General features: G+C 51.9%; 1 protein-coding gene across 1 annotated transcript; it reads right to left on the bottom strand.

Annotated features, from left to right (window-relative positions):
* Window positions 1-327: 327 nt before the first annotated feature.
* On the bottom strand, window positions 328-13749 carry prodh2 (proline dehydrogenase 2). Its single transcript, XM_088915325.1, has 10 exons — window positions 13327-13749; window positions 10662-10855; window positions 8816-8942; window positions 8400-8477; window positions 7710-7790; window positions 7387-7533; window positions 4565-4731; window positions 4212-4322; window positions 1992-2080; window positions 328-585 (listed from the first exon to the last, which is right to left on the bottom strand). The coding sequence occupies exons 1-10, from the start codon at window positions 13600-13602 to the stop codon at window positions 419-421; spliced, it is 1437 nt and encodes a 478-aa protein (XP_088771451.1). The 5' UTR covers window positions 13603-13749; the 3' UTR covers window positions 328-418.
* Between the last annotated feature and the right edge of the window lie 4189 nt (window positions 13750-17938).

Raw genomic sequence — 17938 nt, 5'->3', positions numbered from 1 at the left:
TGACTCTCTGTGTCCGATACTCTGTCGGTGTGTCTGTCTCAATTCAATTCAATTCAAGGTGCTTTATTAGCATGACCGATGGGTACAATCAGTGTTGCCACTCTGCTAACCTGTCTTCCTGAGCTCCCTTCTTTCTCTGACTGTCTTCATCTCTCTCCCTCTCCCTCTCTCTCTCCATTGCATTCTCTGTCCCTATCTCTCTCTCCCTCTCTCATCTCTTTCCCCTCCTCTCTCTTTCTCTCTCTCCCTCCCTGTCTCTCTCTCCCCGTCTCTCTCTCTCTCTCCCTCCCCATCTCTCTCTCTCTCTTGCCCTGTCTCTCTCGCTCTCTCTCCCCCGTCTCTCTCTCTCTCTAGCTTTCTCTCTCCCTGTCTCTCTCTCCCTCCCTGTCTCTCTCTCTCTCCCCCTGTCTCTCTCTCTCTATCTCCTCAGCACCCTCCTCCACAGCTCCCTCCTCAGCAGGCCTCGCTCCTTCCTGATTCCCTGCAGGACGGTTCGGTTCTCCTGGGCCCGGCGCACCAGGTAGGGTACCGTGTCATCAACCGAGCCATAAGGAACCGACTTGTACACTGGATAACCCAGCTGCCCTGAGAGAGAGAGAGAGGGGTTAATACACACACACTGACTGGACACTCCAGTACATTAACACTGCACTGAGAGAGAGAGGGGTTCATACACACACACTGACTGGACACTCCAGTACATCAACACTGCACTGAGAGAGAGAGGGGTTAATACAGACACACTGACTGGACACTCCAGTACATTAACACTGCACTGAGAGAGAGAGGGGTTAATACACACACACTGACTGGACACTCCAGTACATTAACACTGCACTGAGAGAGAGAGGGGTTAATACAGACACACTGACTGGATACTCCAGTACATTAACACTGCACTGAGAGAGAGAGAGGGGTTAATACACACACACTGACTGGACACTCCAGTACATTAACACTGCACTGAGAGAGAGAGGGGTTAATACACACACACTGACTGGACACTCCAGTACATTAACACTGCACTGAGAGAGAGAGGGGTTAATACAGACACACTGACTGGATACTCCAGTACATTAACACTGCACTGAGAGAGAGAGAGGGGTTAATACACACACACTGACTGGACACTCCAGTACATTAACACTGCACTGAGAGAGAGGGGTTAATACACACACACTGACTGGACACTCCAGTACATTAACACTGCACTGAGAGAGAGAGGGGTTCATACAGACACACTGACTGGACACTCCAGTACATTAACACTGCACTGAGAGAGAGAGGGGTTCATACACACACACTGACTGGACACTCCAGTACATTAACACTGCACTGAGAGAGAGAGGGGTTAATACAGACACACCGACTGGACACTCCAGCACATTAACACTGCACTGAGAGAGGGGGGTTAATACACACACACTGACTGGACACTCCAGCACATTAACACTGCACTGAGAGAGGGGGGTTAATACACACACACTGACTGGACACTCCAGTACATTAACACTGCACTGAGAGAGAGAGGGGTTCATACACACACACTGACTGGACACTCCAGTACATTAACACTGCACTGAGAGAGAGGGGGGTTAATACAGACACACCGACTGGACACTCCAGCACATTAACACTGCACTGAGAGAGGGGGGTTAATACACACACACTGACTGGACACTCCAGCACATTAACACTGCACTGAGAGAGGGGGGTTAATACACACACACTGACTGGACACTCCAGTACATTAACACTGCACTGAGAGAGAGAGGGGTTAATACACACACACTGACTGGACACTCCAGTACATTAACACTGCACTGAGAGAGAGAGGGGTTCATACAGACACACTGACTGGACATTTATTGTAGAAAAGATGGAGGGAGGAGTAAGAGGGAGGAGTGGACAGTAAGAGGACAGTTGTACCAAAAGGAGGAAGAACTCAGGTGTGTTTGTCAGGAGCAGTACAACAGATTTGACAGTTTTACCGAGTGTTAGAGAAACATGGTCACACATCCCCAGCAGCTGTCCAAAGCACACTGAGCCAGAGACCTTAGATATCCCCAGTTCAGTCATCCTAAAAGAGAAGAGATGTAGGGATTAATACAGACCCCAATACAGACCCAGAGACACTCCTCACACAGAGAGATGAACACAGACCCTAATACAGACCCCAGAGACACTCCTCACACAGAGAGATGAATACAGACCCTAATACAGACCCCAGAGACACTCCTCACACAGAGAGATCAATACAGACCCTAATACAGACTCCAGAGACACTCCTCACACAGAGAGATGAATACAGACCCCAGAGACACTCCTCACACAGAGAGATCAATACAGACCCTAATACAGACCCCAGAGACACTCCTCACACAGAGAGATGAATACAGACCCCAGAGACACTCCTCACACAGAGAGATCAATACAGACCCTAATACAGACCCCAGAGACACTCCTCACACAGAGAGATGAATACAGACCCCAGAGACACTCCTCACACAGAGATGAACACAGACCCTAATACAGACCCCAGAGACACTCCTCACACAGAGAGATGAATACAGACCCTAATACAGACCCCAGAGACACTCCTCACACAGAGAGATGAATACAGACCCTAATACAGACCCCAGAGACACTCCTCACACAGAGAGATGAACACAGACCCTAATACAGACCCCAGAGACACTCCTCACACAGAGAGATCAATACAGACCCTAATACAGACCCCATAGACACTCCTCACACAGAGAGATGAATACAGACCCCAGAGACACTCCTCACACAGAGAGATGAATACAGACCCTAATACAGACCCCAGAGACACTCCTCACACAGAGAGATGAACACAGACCCTAATACAGACCCCAGAGACACTCCTCACACAGAGAGATCAATACAGACCCTAATACAGACCCCATAGACACTCCTCACACAGAGAGATGAATACAGACCCCAGAGACACTCCTCACACAGAGAGATGAACACAGACCCTAATACAGACCCCAGAGACACTCCTCACACAGAGAGATGAACACAGACCCTAATACAGACCCCAGAGACACTCCTCACACAGAGAGATGAACACAGACCCTAATACAGACCCCAGAGACACTCCTCACACAGAGAGATGAACACAGACCCTAATACAGACCCTAGAGACACTCCTCACACAGAGAGATGAATACAGACCCCAGAGACACTCCTCACACAGAGAGATGAATACAGACCCCAGAGACACTCCTCACACAGAGAGATGAACACAGACCCTAATACAGACCCCAGAGACACTCCTCACACAGAGAGATGAACACAGACCCTAATACAGACCCCAGAGACACTCCTCACACAGAGAGATGAACACAGACCCTAATACAGACCCCAGAGACACTCCTCACACAGAGAGATGAATACAGACCCTAATACAGACCCCAGAGACACTCCTCACACAGAGAGATGAACACAGACCCTAATACAGACCCCAGAGACACTCCTCACACAGAGAGATGAATACAGACCCTAATACAGACCCCAGAGACACTCCTCACACAGAGAGATGAACACAGACCCTAATACAGACCCCAGAGACACTCCTCACACAGAGAGATGAACACAGACCCTAATACAGACCCCAGAGACACTCCTCACACAGAGAGATGAACACAGACCCTAATACAGACCCCAGAGACACTCCTCACACAGAGAGATGAATACAGACCCTAATACAGACCCCAGAGACACTCCTCACACTGAGAGATGAACACAGACCCTAATACAGACCCCAGAGACACTCCTCACACAGAGAGATGAACACAGACCCTAATACAGACTCCAGAGACACTCCTCACACAGAGAGATGAATACAGACCCTAATACAGACCCCAGAGACACTCCTCACACAGAGAGATGAACACAGACCCTAATACAGACCCCAGAGACACTCCTCACACAGAGAGATGAATACAGACCCTAATACAGACCCCAGAGACACTCCTCACACAGAGAGATGAATACAGACCCTAATACAGACCCCAGAGACACTCCTCACACAGAGAGATGAACACAGACCCTAATACAGACCCCAGAGACACTCCTCACACACAGAGATGAACACAGACCCTAATACAGACCCCAGAGACACTCCTCACACAGAGAGATCGACACAGGCTGTGATAGAGACCCCGTGAACCCTGCACACTTGCCTGTGGACGGCGCGCTTGACCGACTCCTCGTTGTGGGTGGCCACTATGATCCTGTACCTCTCGGGATGCTGGGAGACGAGCGCCAGCATGGTGTCCAGGCAGCGGTCGTAGCTGCGCAAGGAGAGGTCACAGGGTCGCGTTACGCCACAACTGCGGAGCACCGCCGCCGCCGCCGCCGCCGCACAATACTCCACACACTGCACAGCAACGCGCAGCCGAGGTGGGGGGGTGGGGGGGTGAGGTGAGAACACGAGACAACGCAGCGTGGGGCCAGGCAGCGCAGTACGAGAGCAGAGAACGAGATTCTGTGTCGGAATCGCAACACGACAGCGCAGCTGCACACAGGAAGTCACCTGCGGTTGGTGCTCTCCCAGGATTGGTGGACGGGGTCCGGCCGGCCACCCTGACTGGCCAGAAGCCGCTCCTTGTCCATGTAGGCGCCCCGGACCAGCTTGACCCCGAAGCAGAAGGACTCGCGGACAGACAGGGCGACGTCGTGGCTCAGGACAGACAGGCAGTCCTGCAGGAGCGCAGGGGGAGCGAGAGGGGTTAATACCCGCAGACACTCGGGAGAGACAGACAGTCCTGCAGAGAGAGCGAGAGGGGTTAATACCCGCAGACGCTCGGGAGAGACAGACAGTCCCGCAGAGAGAGCGAGAGGGGTTAATACCCACAGACACTCGGGAGAGACAGACAGTCCCGCAGAGAGAGCGAGAGGGGTTAATACCCACAGACACTCGGGAGAGACAGAGAGTCCTGCAGGAGCACAGAGGGAGCGAGAGGGGTTCATACCCACAGACACTCGGGAGAGACAGACAGTCCTGCAGAGAGAGCGAGAGGGGTTAATACCCACAACACTCAGGAGAGACAGACAGTCCCGCAGAGAGAGCGAGAGGGGTTAATACCCACAGACACTTGGGAAAGACAGACAGTCCCGCAGAGAGAGCGAGAGGGGTTAATACCCACAGACACTCGGGAGAGACAGAGAGTCCTGCAGGAGCACAGAAGGAGCGAGAGGGGTTAATACCCACAGACACTTGGGAAAGACAGACAGTCCCGCAGAGAGAGCGAGAGGGGTTAATACCCACAGACACTCGGGAGAGACAGACAGTCCCGCAGAGAGAGCGAGAGGGGTTAATACCCACAGACACTCGGGAGAGACAGAGAGTCCTGCAGGAGCACAGAGGGAGCGAGAGGGGTTAATACCCACAGACACTCGGGAGAGACAGACAGTCCCGCAGAGAGAGCGAGAGGGGTTAATACCCACAGACACTCGGGAGAGACAGACAGTCCCGCAGAGAGAGCGAGAGGGGTTAATACCCACAGACACTCGGGAGAGACAGACAGTCCCGCAGAGAGAGCGAGAGGGGTTAATGCCCACAGACACTCGGGCGAGACAGAGAGTCCTGCAGGAGCACAGAGAGAGCGAGAGGGGTTAATACCCACAGACACTCGGGCGAGACAGAGAGTCCTGCAGGAGCAGAGAGGGAGCGAGAGGGGTTAATGCCCACAGACACTCGGGAGAGACAGACAGTCCCGCAGAGAGAGCGAGAGGGGTTAATACCCACAGACACTCGGGAGAGACAGAGAGTCCTGCAGGAGCACAGAGGGAGCGAGAGGGGTTAATACCCACAGACACTCGGGAGAGACAGACAGTCCCGCAGAGAGAGCGAGAGGGGTTAATACCCACAGACACTTGGGAAAGACAGACAGTCCCGCAGAGAGAGAGAGAGGGGTTAATACCCACAGACACTCGGGAGAGACAGACAGTCCCGCAGAGAGAGCGAGAGGGGTTAATACCCACAGACACTCGGGAGAGACAGAGAGTCCTGCAGGAGCACAGAGGGAGCGAGAGGGGTTAATACCCACAGACACTTGGGAAAGACAGACAGTCCCGCAGAGAGAGCGAGAGGGGTTAATACCCACAGACACTCGGGAGAGACAGACAGTCCCGCAGAGAGAGCGAGAGGGGTTAATACCCACAGACACTCGGGAGAGACAGAGAGTCCTGCAGGAGCACAGAGGGAGCGAGAGGGGTTAATACCCACAGACACTCGGGAGAGACAGACAGTCCCGCAGAGAGAGCGAGAGGGGTTAATACCCACAGACACTCGGGAGAGACAGACAGTCCCGCAGAGAGAGCGAGAGGGGTTAATACCCACAGACACTCGGGAGAGACAGACAGTCCCGCAGAGAGAGCGAGAGGGGTTAATGCCCACAGACACTCGGGCGAGACAGAGAGTCCTGCAGGAGCACAGAGAGAGCGAGAGGGGTTAATACCCACAGACACTCGGGCGAGACAGAGAGTCCTGCAGGAGCAGAGAGGGAGCGAGAGGGGTTAATGCCCACAGACACTCGGGAGAGACAGACAGTCCCGCAGAGAGAGCGAGAGGGGTTAATACCCACAGACACTCGGGAGAGACAGAGAGTCCTGCAGGAGCACAGAGGGAGCGAGAGGGGTTAATACCCACAGACACTCGGGAGAGACAGAGAGTCCTGCAGGAGCACAGAGGGAGCGAGAGGGGTTAATACCCACAGACACTCGGGAGAGACAGAGAGTCCTGCAGGAGCAGAGAGGGAGCGAGAGGGGTTAATGCCCACAGACACTCGGGAGAGACAGACAGTCCCGCAGAGAGCGCGAGAGGGGTTAATGCCCACAGACACTCGGGAGAGACAGAGAGTCCTGCAGGAGCAGAGAGGGAGCGAGAGGGGTTAATGCCCACAGACACTCAGGAGAGACAGACAGTCCCGCAGAGAGAGCGAGAGGGGTTAATACCCACAGACACTCGGGAGAGACAGACAGTCCCGCAGAGAGAGCGAGAGGGGTTAATACCCACAGACACTCGGGAGAGACAGACAGTCCCGCAGAGAGAGCGAGAGGGGTTAATGCCCACAGACACTCGGGAGAGACAGACAGTCCCGCAGAGAGAGCGAGAGGGGTTAATACCCACAGACACTCGGGAGAGACAGACAGTCCCGCAGAGAGAGCGAGAGGGGTTAATACCCACAGACACTCGGGAGAGACAGACAGTCCCGCAGAGAGAGCGAGAGGGGTTAATGCCCACAGACACTCGGGAGAGACAGACAGTCCCGCAGAGAGAGCGAGAGGGGTTAATACCCACAGACACTCGGGAGAGACAGACAGTCCCGCAGAGAGAGTCCTCCTTCGCCACACCTTTAAGTAGCACTGATACGTGTTCCAGATCCAGGCCTCCAACTGGTTGAACTTCTTCATCATTGCCATGGTGACGAGGCTGAGGGCGGGGTTCATGTAGGTGTACTCGGCGTCGACGAGGACGCAGACCCTGAGAGCGCGGGCCCGCTGACCCGGGGGAAAGGTCACAGGTCACAGGTCAGAGGTCAGTGTGACTCTCCGGCCGCCTGCAGGGGCGAGCTGCAGTTCCCCCGCTGAGCCTGGGCTCACTGAGGGGGCGCTGTCGCCCAGCGAGACGCCACAAGCACATATATGATTAACGCCTTACTTCTGGAGTGTGTTACCTCTCCCACTGCGTTCAGTCTACGGAGCCCACATAGGAAGTGCTGTGTCTCTCTGTCTGTCAGCCCTGGAAAACTGACTGTCTGTAGAGAGAGAGAGACACTGACATTAACACTGCACTGAGAGAGAGAGAGGGGTTAATACAGACACACTGACTGGACACTCCAGTACATTAACACTGCACTGAGAGAGAGAGGGGTTAATACACACACACTGACTGGACACTCCAGTACATTAACACTGCACTGAGAGAGAGAGGGGTTAATACACACACACTGACTGGACACTCCAGTACATTAACACTGCACTGAGAGAGAGGGGTTAATACACACAAACTGACTGGACACTCCAGTACATTAACACTGCACTGAGAGAGAGGGGTTAATACAGACACACTGACTGGACACTCCAGTACATTAACACTGCACTGAGAGAGAGAGGGGTTAATACAGACACACTGACTGGACACTCCAGTACATTAACACTGCACTGAGAGAGAGAGAGGGGTTAATACACACACACTGACTGGACACTCCAGTACATTAACACTGCACTGAGAGAGAGAGGGGTTAATACAGACACACTGACTGGACACTCCAGTACATTAACACTGCACTGAGAGAGAGAGGGGTTCATACAGACACACTGACTGGACACTCCAGTACATTCACACTGCACTGTCCAGTGATTACCTGTCCCTCCATGGCTCTGAGCAGGGTGCTGAGGTCAAACTGTTCCTCTGAGTCGGCGAGGAGAGACGATATCTTTGTCTGAGGAGAAGTGAAATTCGGGTGTTAATGCTGTTGCCTGACTCTGCTCTTCAGTGCCTCTCTGTCTGCCTGACCATCTGTTTCTCTGCCAGCTTGTCTGTGTCAGTGTCTGTCTGTCTCTCTACCTGCCTGTCATTCCTCTCCACCTGTCTGTCTGTTTTTCTCTCTGTCTGTCTGCCTGTCTCACTGTCTGTCTCTCTATTTCTCTCTCTCTGCCCTTCTTTATCTCCATCTGCCTTTCTCTGTCTCTCTACCTGTCTCTCTCTCTCTGCCTGTCGTTCTCTTTCACCTTGCCTGTCTGTCTCTCTGCCTGTCTGTCTCTCTGCTCCTGTACTCACACACAGCTCTGCGCTCAGCAGGGCCGTCACTTTCAGTTGCATCATGGGATCTGCAGACCAGGGGTTGCTGTGGGAGATGCAGATGCACTCCAGCATGGCCGCCAGGTTGTCGTCGTAGCGCCTCTCCCTGGAGACAGAGAACCGGAGAGCGAGGGGGGGGGTCACTCCGACCAGGAGGATGACACACAGGAACGGTGTAATGGCAACAGCGTCCCCACCCCCCACGCAGGCACAGAAGGGGAACTGCAGTCCTGGTTTCTCAGACAACAACAATTAATTACAAATTCCTAATAAGGCACAAACTTGTGAATTCTGTGAAAGCAGCCCTTCCTGCTCAGTAGTCCCTATACTGACTGATGTATTGTGATGTGAAGAGGCCCTTCCTGCTCACTAGTCCTTTTACTGACTGATGTACTATGATGTAAAACAGCCCATCCTGCTCACTAGTCCTTTTACTGACTGATGTACTATGATGTAAAGCAGCCCATCTTGCTCGCTAGTCCCTATGCTGACTGGTGTACTGTGATGTGAAGCAGCCCTTCCTGCTCACTAGTCACTGCACAGACTAATGTACTGAGATGTACTAGTGAATAAGTACAGGTTGTGTAGAAGACATTTCACCTTCAAGTTTCCAGCTTGATCTGCAGGCAGAGGAAACATTAAGTTCCATCAATCAGCAAACCCCTGGTCTCACCGCGGGCGAGATCGAGAGTTCCCACGAATTGGGATGTGAAGCGGCCCTTCCTGCTCACTAGTCACTGTACTGACTGATGTACTATGATGTGAAGAGGCCCTTCCTGCTCACTAGTCCTTTTACTGACTGGTGTACTGTGATGTGAAGCAGCCCTTCCTGCTCACTAGTCCTTTTACTGACTGGTGTACTGTGATGTGAAGCTGCTCCTCTTGCTCACTAGTCCTTTTACTGACTGATGTACAGTGATGTGAAACAGCCCTTCCTGCTCACTAGTCCCTGTACTGACTGCTGTACTGTGATGTGAAGAGGCCCTACCTGCTCACTAGTCCCTGTACTGACTGGTGTACTGTGATGTGAGGTAGCCCTTCCTGCTCACTAGTCCCTGTACTGACTGCTGTACTGTGATGTGAGGTAGCCCTTCCTGCTCACTAGTCTCTGTCATGATTGATGTACTGCGATGAACGAGTGAGTAAGTACAGGCTGTGCAGCAGATACTTCACTGTGACGATGTTCCAAGGCGATCTGCGTGCAGAGTTAATAAGTAAGCAGTATTTGTCAACAGAACGGTCTCAAAGTCGAGAGCAGTGTGTCTACTGGATTCAGAGGTGGACTCACAACCCTGCTTGTTGACAGTGTCACAGGGCCCCAACACCTCACCGGCAGTGTTGTGGCCTCGTTGTGCGTCACAGACCACGGCGCTGCGCAGACCTGGAAACTTCCTCTATTCTGAGATGCAGATCGGAGGTTTTACACATGACTGTGTTTACTTTACTTTCTCTGTGGTTTGAAATGCCCTCATCAGTGCCGATGCTGTCTAACCCTGAAATATCCTGTATATAATATACAGCCTTGCAGTTTCCCTGTAAGTAAAACAATTGTAATAGCAATTAAGGCTAACTGTGGGGAGTCTGCATGTTCTCCCCATGTTTGTGTGGGTCCCTCTCACAATCACGACATGACATGCTGGCAGGTCCATGTCAATACTGACACACTGGGTTCTGGGAAATTGGACCTGGTGTGTGTGTGTGTGTGTGTGTGTGTGTGTGTGTGTGTGTGTGTGTGTGTGTGTGTGTGTGTGTGTGTGTGTGTGTGTGTGTGTCAGACTCTGGACAGATGGGGGGTGACGTCAGTCACGGTCTGGGCAGCACTGACCCTGGCCTGGTCTCCCCAACGTCCTCCTCGATGGGGACCGCCAACATTGGCCGCATTCCCAGTATGCTCAGCTTCGCCATGGCCGCTTGGATCTCGGCCTCCGTCTCCCCGGCAACAAACTGGGCGTACACCGTCGCCCTCATGAGGCGACTGAAGAGACGTGCGCCCAGGACAGAGCGAGACAGAGAGAGCAACTGGGAGAGAGAGAGGGGTTAATACACACACACACTGACTGGACACTCCAGTACATTAACACTGCACTGAGAGAGAGAGGGGTTAATACACACACACTGACTGGACACTCCAGTACATTAACACTGCACTGAGAGAGAGAGGGGTTAATACACACACACTGACTGGACACTCCAGTACATTAACACTGCACTGAGAGAGAGAGGGGTTAATACACACACACTGACCGGACACTCCAGTACATTAACACTAAACTGAGAGAGAGAGGGGTTAATACAGACACACAGACTGGACACTCCAGTACATTAACACTGCACTGAGAGAGGGGGGTTAATACAGACACACTGACTGGACACTCCAGTACATTAACACTGCACTGAGAGAGAGAGGGTTCATACAGACACACTGACTGGACACTCCAGTACATTAACACTGTATGAGAGAGAGAGGGGTTAATACAGACACACTGACTGGACACTCCAGTACATTAACACTGCACTGAGAGAGAGAGGGTTCATACAGACACACTGACTGGACACTCCAGTACATTAACACTGCACTGAGAGAGAGAGGGGTTAATACACACACACTGACCGGACACTCCAGTACATTAACACTAAACTGAGAGAGAGAGGGGTTAATACAGACACACAGACTGGACACTCCAGTACATTAACACTGCACTGAGAGGGAGGGGTTAATACAGACACACTGACTGGACACTCCAGTACATTAACACTGCACTGAGAGAGAGAGGGTTCATACAGACACACTGACTGGACACTCCAGTACATTAACACTGTATGAGAGAGAGAGGGGTTAATACAGACACACTGACTGGACACTCCAGTACATTAACACTGCACTGAGAGAGAGAGGGGGGTTAATACAGACACACTGACTGGACACTCCAGTACATTAACACTGCACTGAGAGAGAGAGAGGTTAATACAGACACACTGACTGGACACTCCAGTACATTAACACTGCACTGAGAGAGAGAGAGGTTAATACAGACACACTGACTGGACACTCCAGTACATTAACACTGCACTGAGAGAGAGAGGGGTTCATACACACACACTGACTGGACACTCCAGTACATTAACACTGCACTGAGAGAGAGAGGGGTTAATACACACACTGACTGGACACTCCAGGACATTAACACTGCACTGAGAGAGGGGTTCATACAGACACACTGAGAGAGAGAGGGGTTAATACAGACACACTGACTGGACACTCCAGTACATTAACACTGCACTGAGAGAGAGAGGGGTTCATACACACACACTGACTGGACACTCCAGTACATTAACACTGCACTGAGAGAGAGAGAGGGGTTCATACAGACACACTGACTGGACACTCCATTACATTAACACTGCACTGAGAGAGAGAGAGGGGTTCATACAGACACACTGACTGGACACTCCAGTACATTAACACTGCACTGAGAGAGAGAGGGGTTCATACACACACACTGACTGGACACTCCAGTACATTAACACTGCACTGAGAGAGAGAGAGGGGTTCATACAGACACACTGACTGGACACTCCAGTACATTAACACTGCACTGAGAGAGAGAGAGAGGGGTTAATACACACACACTGACTGGACACTCCAGTACATTAACACTGCACTGAGAGAGAGAGGGGGGTTAATACAGACACACTGACTGGACACTCCAGTACATTAACACTGCACTGAGAGAGAGAGAGGTTAATACAGACACACTGACTGGACACTCCAGTACATTAACACTGCACTGAGAGAGAGAGAGGTTAATACAGACACACTGACTGGACACTCCAGTACATTAACACTGCACTGAGAGAGAGAGGGGTTCATACACACACACTGACTGGACACTCCAGTACATTAACACTGCACTGAGAGAGAGAGGGGTTAATACACACACTGACTGGACACTCCAGGACATTAACACTGCACTGAGAGAGGGGTTCATACAGACACACTGAGAGAGAGAGGGGTTAATACAGACACACTGACTGGACACTCCAGTACATTAACACTGCACTGAGAGAGAGAGGGGTTCATACACACACACTGACTGGACACTCCAGTACATTAACACTGCACTGAGAGAGAGAGAGGGGTTCATACAGACACACTGACTGGACACTCCATTACATTAACACTGCACTGAGAGAGAGAGAGGGGTTCATACAGACACACTGACTGGACACTCCAGTACATTAACACTGCACTGAGAGAGAGAGGGGTTCATACACACACACTGACTGGACACTCCAGTACATTAACACTGCACTGAGAGAGAGAGAGGGGTTCATACAGACACACTGACTGGACACTCCAGTACATTAACACTGCACTGAGAGAGAGAGAGAGGGGTTAATACACACACACTGACTGGACACTCCAGTACATTAACACTGCACTGAGAGAGAGAGGGGTTAATACAGACACCCTGACTGGTGTCTCTCACCTTGCTGCAGTTGTTGACCAGGGGGGGTATTGAACAGGCCCTGAACACCCCCAGAGCTCTCAGTAGCTCCCCCAGACTTTTCACCTGGAACGCACGGGGGTCATCGAAGCTCAAGGTCACCGGGGGGTCACAGCCTGGTTGCGGATGGGTCACTGGCAAGTCACTGGGCCGCGAGGTCATGGTGGGGTCACCACTGAGCATCCTGGGAGTTGTAGTCCTAGCTACTGGGTTCCAGATGGGGAGGAGGTGTCGCACACAGGAGCGAGAGAGAAACATCCTGTTTCTGTGGTGCGTGTGAGTGCCTGTCTGTCTGTCTGTACCACCTGTCTGTCTGTCTGGACTTCCTGTCTGTCTGCACAACCTGTCTGCTGAACCACCTGTCTGTCTGCGCGACCTGTCTGCTGAACCACCTGTCTGCCTGTCTTATCTGTCTTTCTGACTGCACTTCCTGTCTGTCTGGACTTCCTTTCTGTCTGTACCACCTGTCTGTCTGGACTTCCTGTCTGTCTGTACCACCTGTCTGTCTGTCTGGACTTCCTGTCTGTCTGCACAACCTGTCTGCTGAACCACCTGTCTGTCTGCGCGACCTGTCTGCTGAACCACCTGTCTGCCTGTCTTATCTGTCGTTCTGTCTGGATTTCCTGTCTGTCTGTCTGGACTTCCAGTCTCTCTGTACCACCTGTCTGTCTGGACTTCCTGTCTGTCTGTACCACCTGTTTGTCTGTCTGGACTTCCTCTCTGTCTGCACTACCTGTCTGCTGGACCACCTCTCTGTATGACTGCACTACCTGTCTGTCTGTCTGTCTGTCTCAACCACCTGTCTATTTGACCCCCCTGTGTGTTGTGAAGATGGTGCTGCTCTCAGTGTGCAGTGTGTTGTGAAGATGGTGCTGTTCTCAGTGCGTTGTTCAGTTGGGCAGTTGTGTTATGAAGATGGTGCTGTTCTCAGTGTGTTGTTCAGCTGGGCAGTTGTGTTGTGAAGATGGTGCTGTTCTCTGTGTGTTGTGTAGATGGTGCTGTTCTCAGTGTGTTGTGCAGTTGTGCAGTGTGTTGTGAAGATGGTGCTGTTCTCAGTGTGTTGTTGAGTTGGGCAGTTGTGTTATGAAGATGGTGCTGTTCTCAGTGCGTTGTTCAGTTGTGCAGTGTGTTGTGAAGATGGTGCTGTTCTCAGTGTGTTGTTGAGTTGGGCAGTTGTGTTATGAAGATGGTGCTGTTCTCAGTGCGTTGTTCAGTTGTGCAGTGTGTTGTGAAGATGGTGCTGTTCTCAGTGCGTTGTTCAGTTGGGCAGTTGTGTTATGAAGATGGTGCTGTTCTCAGTGCGTTGTTCAGTTGTGCAGTGTGTTGTGAAGATGGTGCTGTTCTCAGTGCGTTGTTCAGTTGGGCAGTTGTGTTGTGAAGATGGTGCTGTTCTCAGTGTGTTGTTCAGTTGGGCAGTTGTGTTGTGAAGATGGTGCTGTTCTCAGTGTGTTGTGCAGTTGTGCAGTGTGTTGTGAAGACGGGGCTGTCCTGTTGTAGTGTTGTGCTCCTGTGTGCTGGGACAGAGTTTCGGAGTCTGTCTGAGAGTCCCAGAATCCCGAGTCTCTCCCTGCCTGCGGGCGTCTCACTGCCTCCTCTCTCCCAGCACCTGAAAAACCAGCACAGCTGTCAGCCTGCTGTGACCCATCCTCGTGCAGCCCCAGTCCAGTCCACTCCAGTCCTACCCAGCCCCAGTCCCAGTCCAGTCCACTCCAGTCTTGCCCAGCCCCAGTCCCAGTCCCAGCCCCAGTCCCAGTCCAGTCTTGCCCAGACCCAGTCCCAGGGATCACCAGTCCCAGTCCCGTCCAGTCCAGGGGTCTCTAGCCCCAGTCCAGGTAGAAAGACATACAGACAAAGGGAGACACAGGCAGACAGACAGGTGAGGAGATACAGACAGAGAGAGACACACAGGCAGACAGACAGTCAGACAGGTGGAGAGACACACAGGCAGTCAGTCAAACAGACAGGTGGAGAGATACAGAGAGAGACACAGGCAGACAGACAAGTGGAGAGATGCAGAGAGAGACACACAGGCAGACAGTCAGTCAGACAGACAGGTGGAGAGATACAGAGAGAGACACAGGCAGACAGACAGGTGGAGAGATACAGAGAGAGAGAGAGAGATAGGCAGACAGACAGGTGGAGAGATACAGAGAGAGAGAGACACAGGCAGACACAGACAGACAGACAGGCACCGGGAGTCTGTGGAGAGTCTCCTACCTCGTGATGCAGCAGGCAAGTCCAGAGGACGAGTGAGAGAGGACACTGTGTCTGAGGGTCAGTCCAGCAGACTGTGAGCTGACATGAGTTTGCAGCTCGAGCTTGTTAATAAATGACCAGTGCTCTCTGTAAAATTACTAATGTACTCTACTGTCCATTCAATGTACCGGTATTAACCCCTCTCCCTCTCAGTGCAGTGTTAATGTACTGGAGTGTCCAGTCAGTGTGTCTGTATGAACCCCTCTCTCTCTCAGTGCACTGTTGATGTACTGGAGTGTCCAGTCAGTGTGTGTGTATTAACCCCTCTCTCTCTCAATGCAGTGTTGATGTACTGGAGTGTCCAGTCAGTGTGTCTGTATTAACCTCTCTCTCTCTCTCAGTGCAGTGTTAATGTACAGGAGTGTCCAGTCAGTGTGTGTGTATTAACCCCTCTCTCTCTCTCTCAGTGCAGTGTTAATGTACTGGAGTGTCCAGTCAGTGTGTCTGTATTAACCCCTCTCTCTCTCTCTCTCAGTGCAGTGTTAATGTACTGGAGTGTCCAGTCAGTGTGTCTGTATTAACCCCTCTCTCTCAGTGCAGTGTTAATGTACTGGCGTGGCCAGTCAGTGCGTGTATTAACCCCTCTCTCTCTCAGTGCAGCGTTAATGTACTGGCGTGTCCAGTCAGTGTGTCTGTATTAACCCCTCTCTCTCTCTCAGTGCAGTGTTAATGTACTGGAGTGTCCACTCAGTGTGTCTGTGTTAACCCCCCTCTCTCTCTCAGTGCAGTGTTAATGTACTGGAGTGTCCAGTCAGTGTGTCTGTATTAACCCCTCTCTCTCAGTGCAGTGTTAATGTACTGGCGTGGCCAGTCAGTGCGTGTATTAACCCCTCTCTCTCTCAGTGCAGTGTTAATGTACTGGAGTGTCCAGTCAGTGTGTGTGTATTAACCCCTCTCTCTCAGTGCAGTGTTAATGTACTGGCGTGACCAGTCAGTGTGTGTATTAACCCCTCTCTCTCTCAGTGCAGTGTTAATGTACTGGAGTGTCCAGTCAGTGTGTCTGTATTAACCCCTCTCTCTCTCTCAGTGCAGTGTTAATGTACTGGAGTGTCCAGTCAGTGTGTGTGTATTAACCCGTCTCTCTCTCAGTGCAGTGTTAATGTACTGGAGTGTCCAGTCAGTGTGTGTGTATTAACCCCTCTCTCTCTAAGTGCAGTGTTAATGTACTGGAGTGTCCAGTCAGTGTGTCTGTATTAACCCCTCTCTCTCTCTCAGTGCAGTGTTAATGTACTGGAGTGTCCAGTCAGTGTGTGTGTATTAACCCCTCTCTCTCAGTGCAGTGTTAATGTACTGGAGTGTCCAGTCAGTGTGTGTGTATTAACCCCTCTCTCTCTCAGTGCACTGCTAATGTACTGGAGTGTCCAGTCAGTGTGTCTGTATTAACCCCTCTCTCTCTCAGTGCAGTGTTAATGTACTGGAGTGTCCAGTCAGTGTGTGTATTAACCCCTCTCTCTCTCAGTGCAGTGTTAATGTACTGGAGTGTCCAGTCAGTGTGTGTATTAACCCCTCTCTCTCAGTGCAGTGTTAATGTACTGGAGTGTCCAGTCAGTGTGTGTGTATTAACCCCTCTCTCTCAGTGCAGTGTTAATGTACTGGAGTGTCCAGTCAGTGTGTCTGTATTAACCCCTCTCTCTCTCTCAGCAGCGCCCCCTGCTGTTTTCTGCTCCCAGCGCAGGTTATTCCCCAGAGATTCTCCCTGCCAGCGCGCAGCTCAGTCCATAACCCGAGGCCGCAGGGAGAGGACAGACACTGTCCACTTTCACCCTGGGCTCCCGGCCTGACGATCTCTGCTCTCTGCTCCTGCTCCGCGAACTGGGAGTCAGGAATCGGCCCCGGACTGGGCTCGGGACACTCCCTCTGGACAGAGGGACTGCAGGAGGCTGGTGACACAGGGCAGCAAGGAGCAGGTCTGTTTGACCAGTGTTTAATCATTCACAGGCCGACCAGAGAGGACCTGACCTGACGGAGAATCTCTTCTTCGTTTCAGAACTAAGAACAGCAACAGAATGAACACAGCAACAACCACACACAGCAGGACAGGAGACACAGTGAGAGAGAGGAGATCACAGAGAGTCCCTCTGTAATAAACACACACAGCAGGACAGGAGACACAGTGAGAGAGAGGAGCAGAGACTCCCTCAGTAATAACCACACACAGCAGGACAGGAGACACAGGGAGAGAGGAGATCACGGAGACTCCCTCAGTAATAACCACACACAGCAGGACAGGAGACACAGGGAGAGAGAGTGGAGATCCTAGAGACCCCCCACTCCAGTCACACACACACAGACCCCCACTCCAATCTGACACACACACAGACACCAGGACTCGGAGCCA

The sequence above is a fragment of the Atractosteus spatula genome, chromosome 5 (assembly GCF_055471065.1).
Source record: "Atractosteus spatula isolate fAtrSpa1 chromosome 5, fAtrSpa1.hap1, whole genome shotgun sequence".
In the NCBI taxonomy this organism is placed as follows: Eukaryota; Metazoa; Chordata; class Actinopteri; order Semionotiformes; family Lepisosteidae; genus Atractosteus; species Atractosteus spatula.
This window is presented reverse-complemented; position numbering and strand designations above follow the sequence as displayed.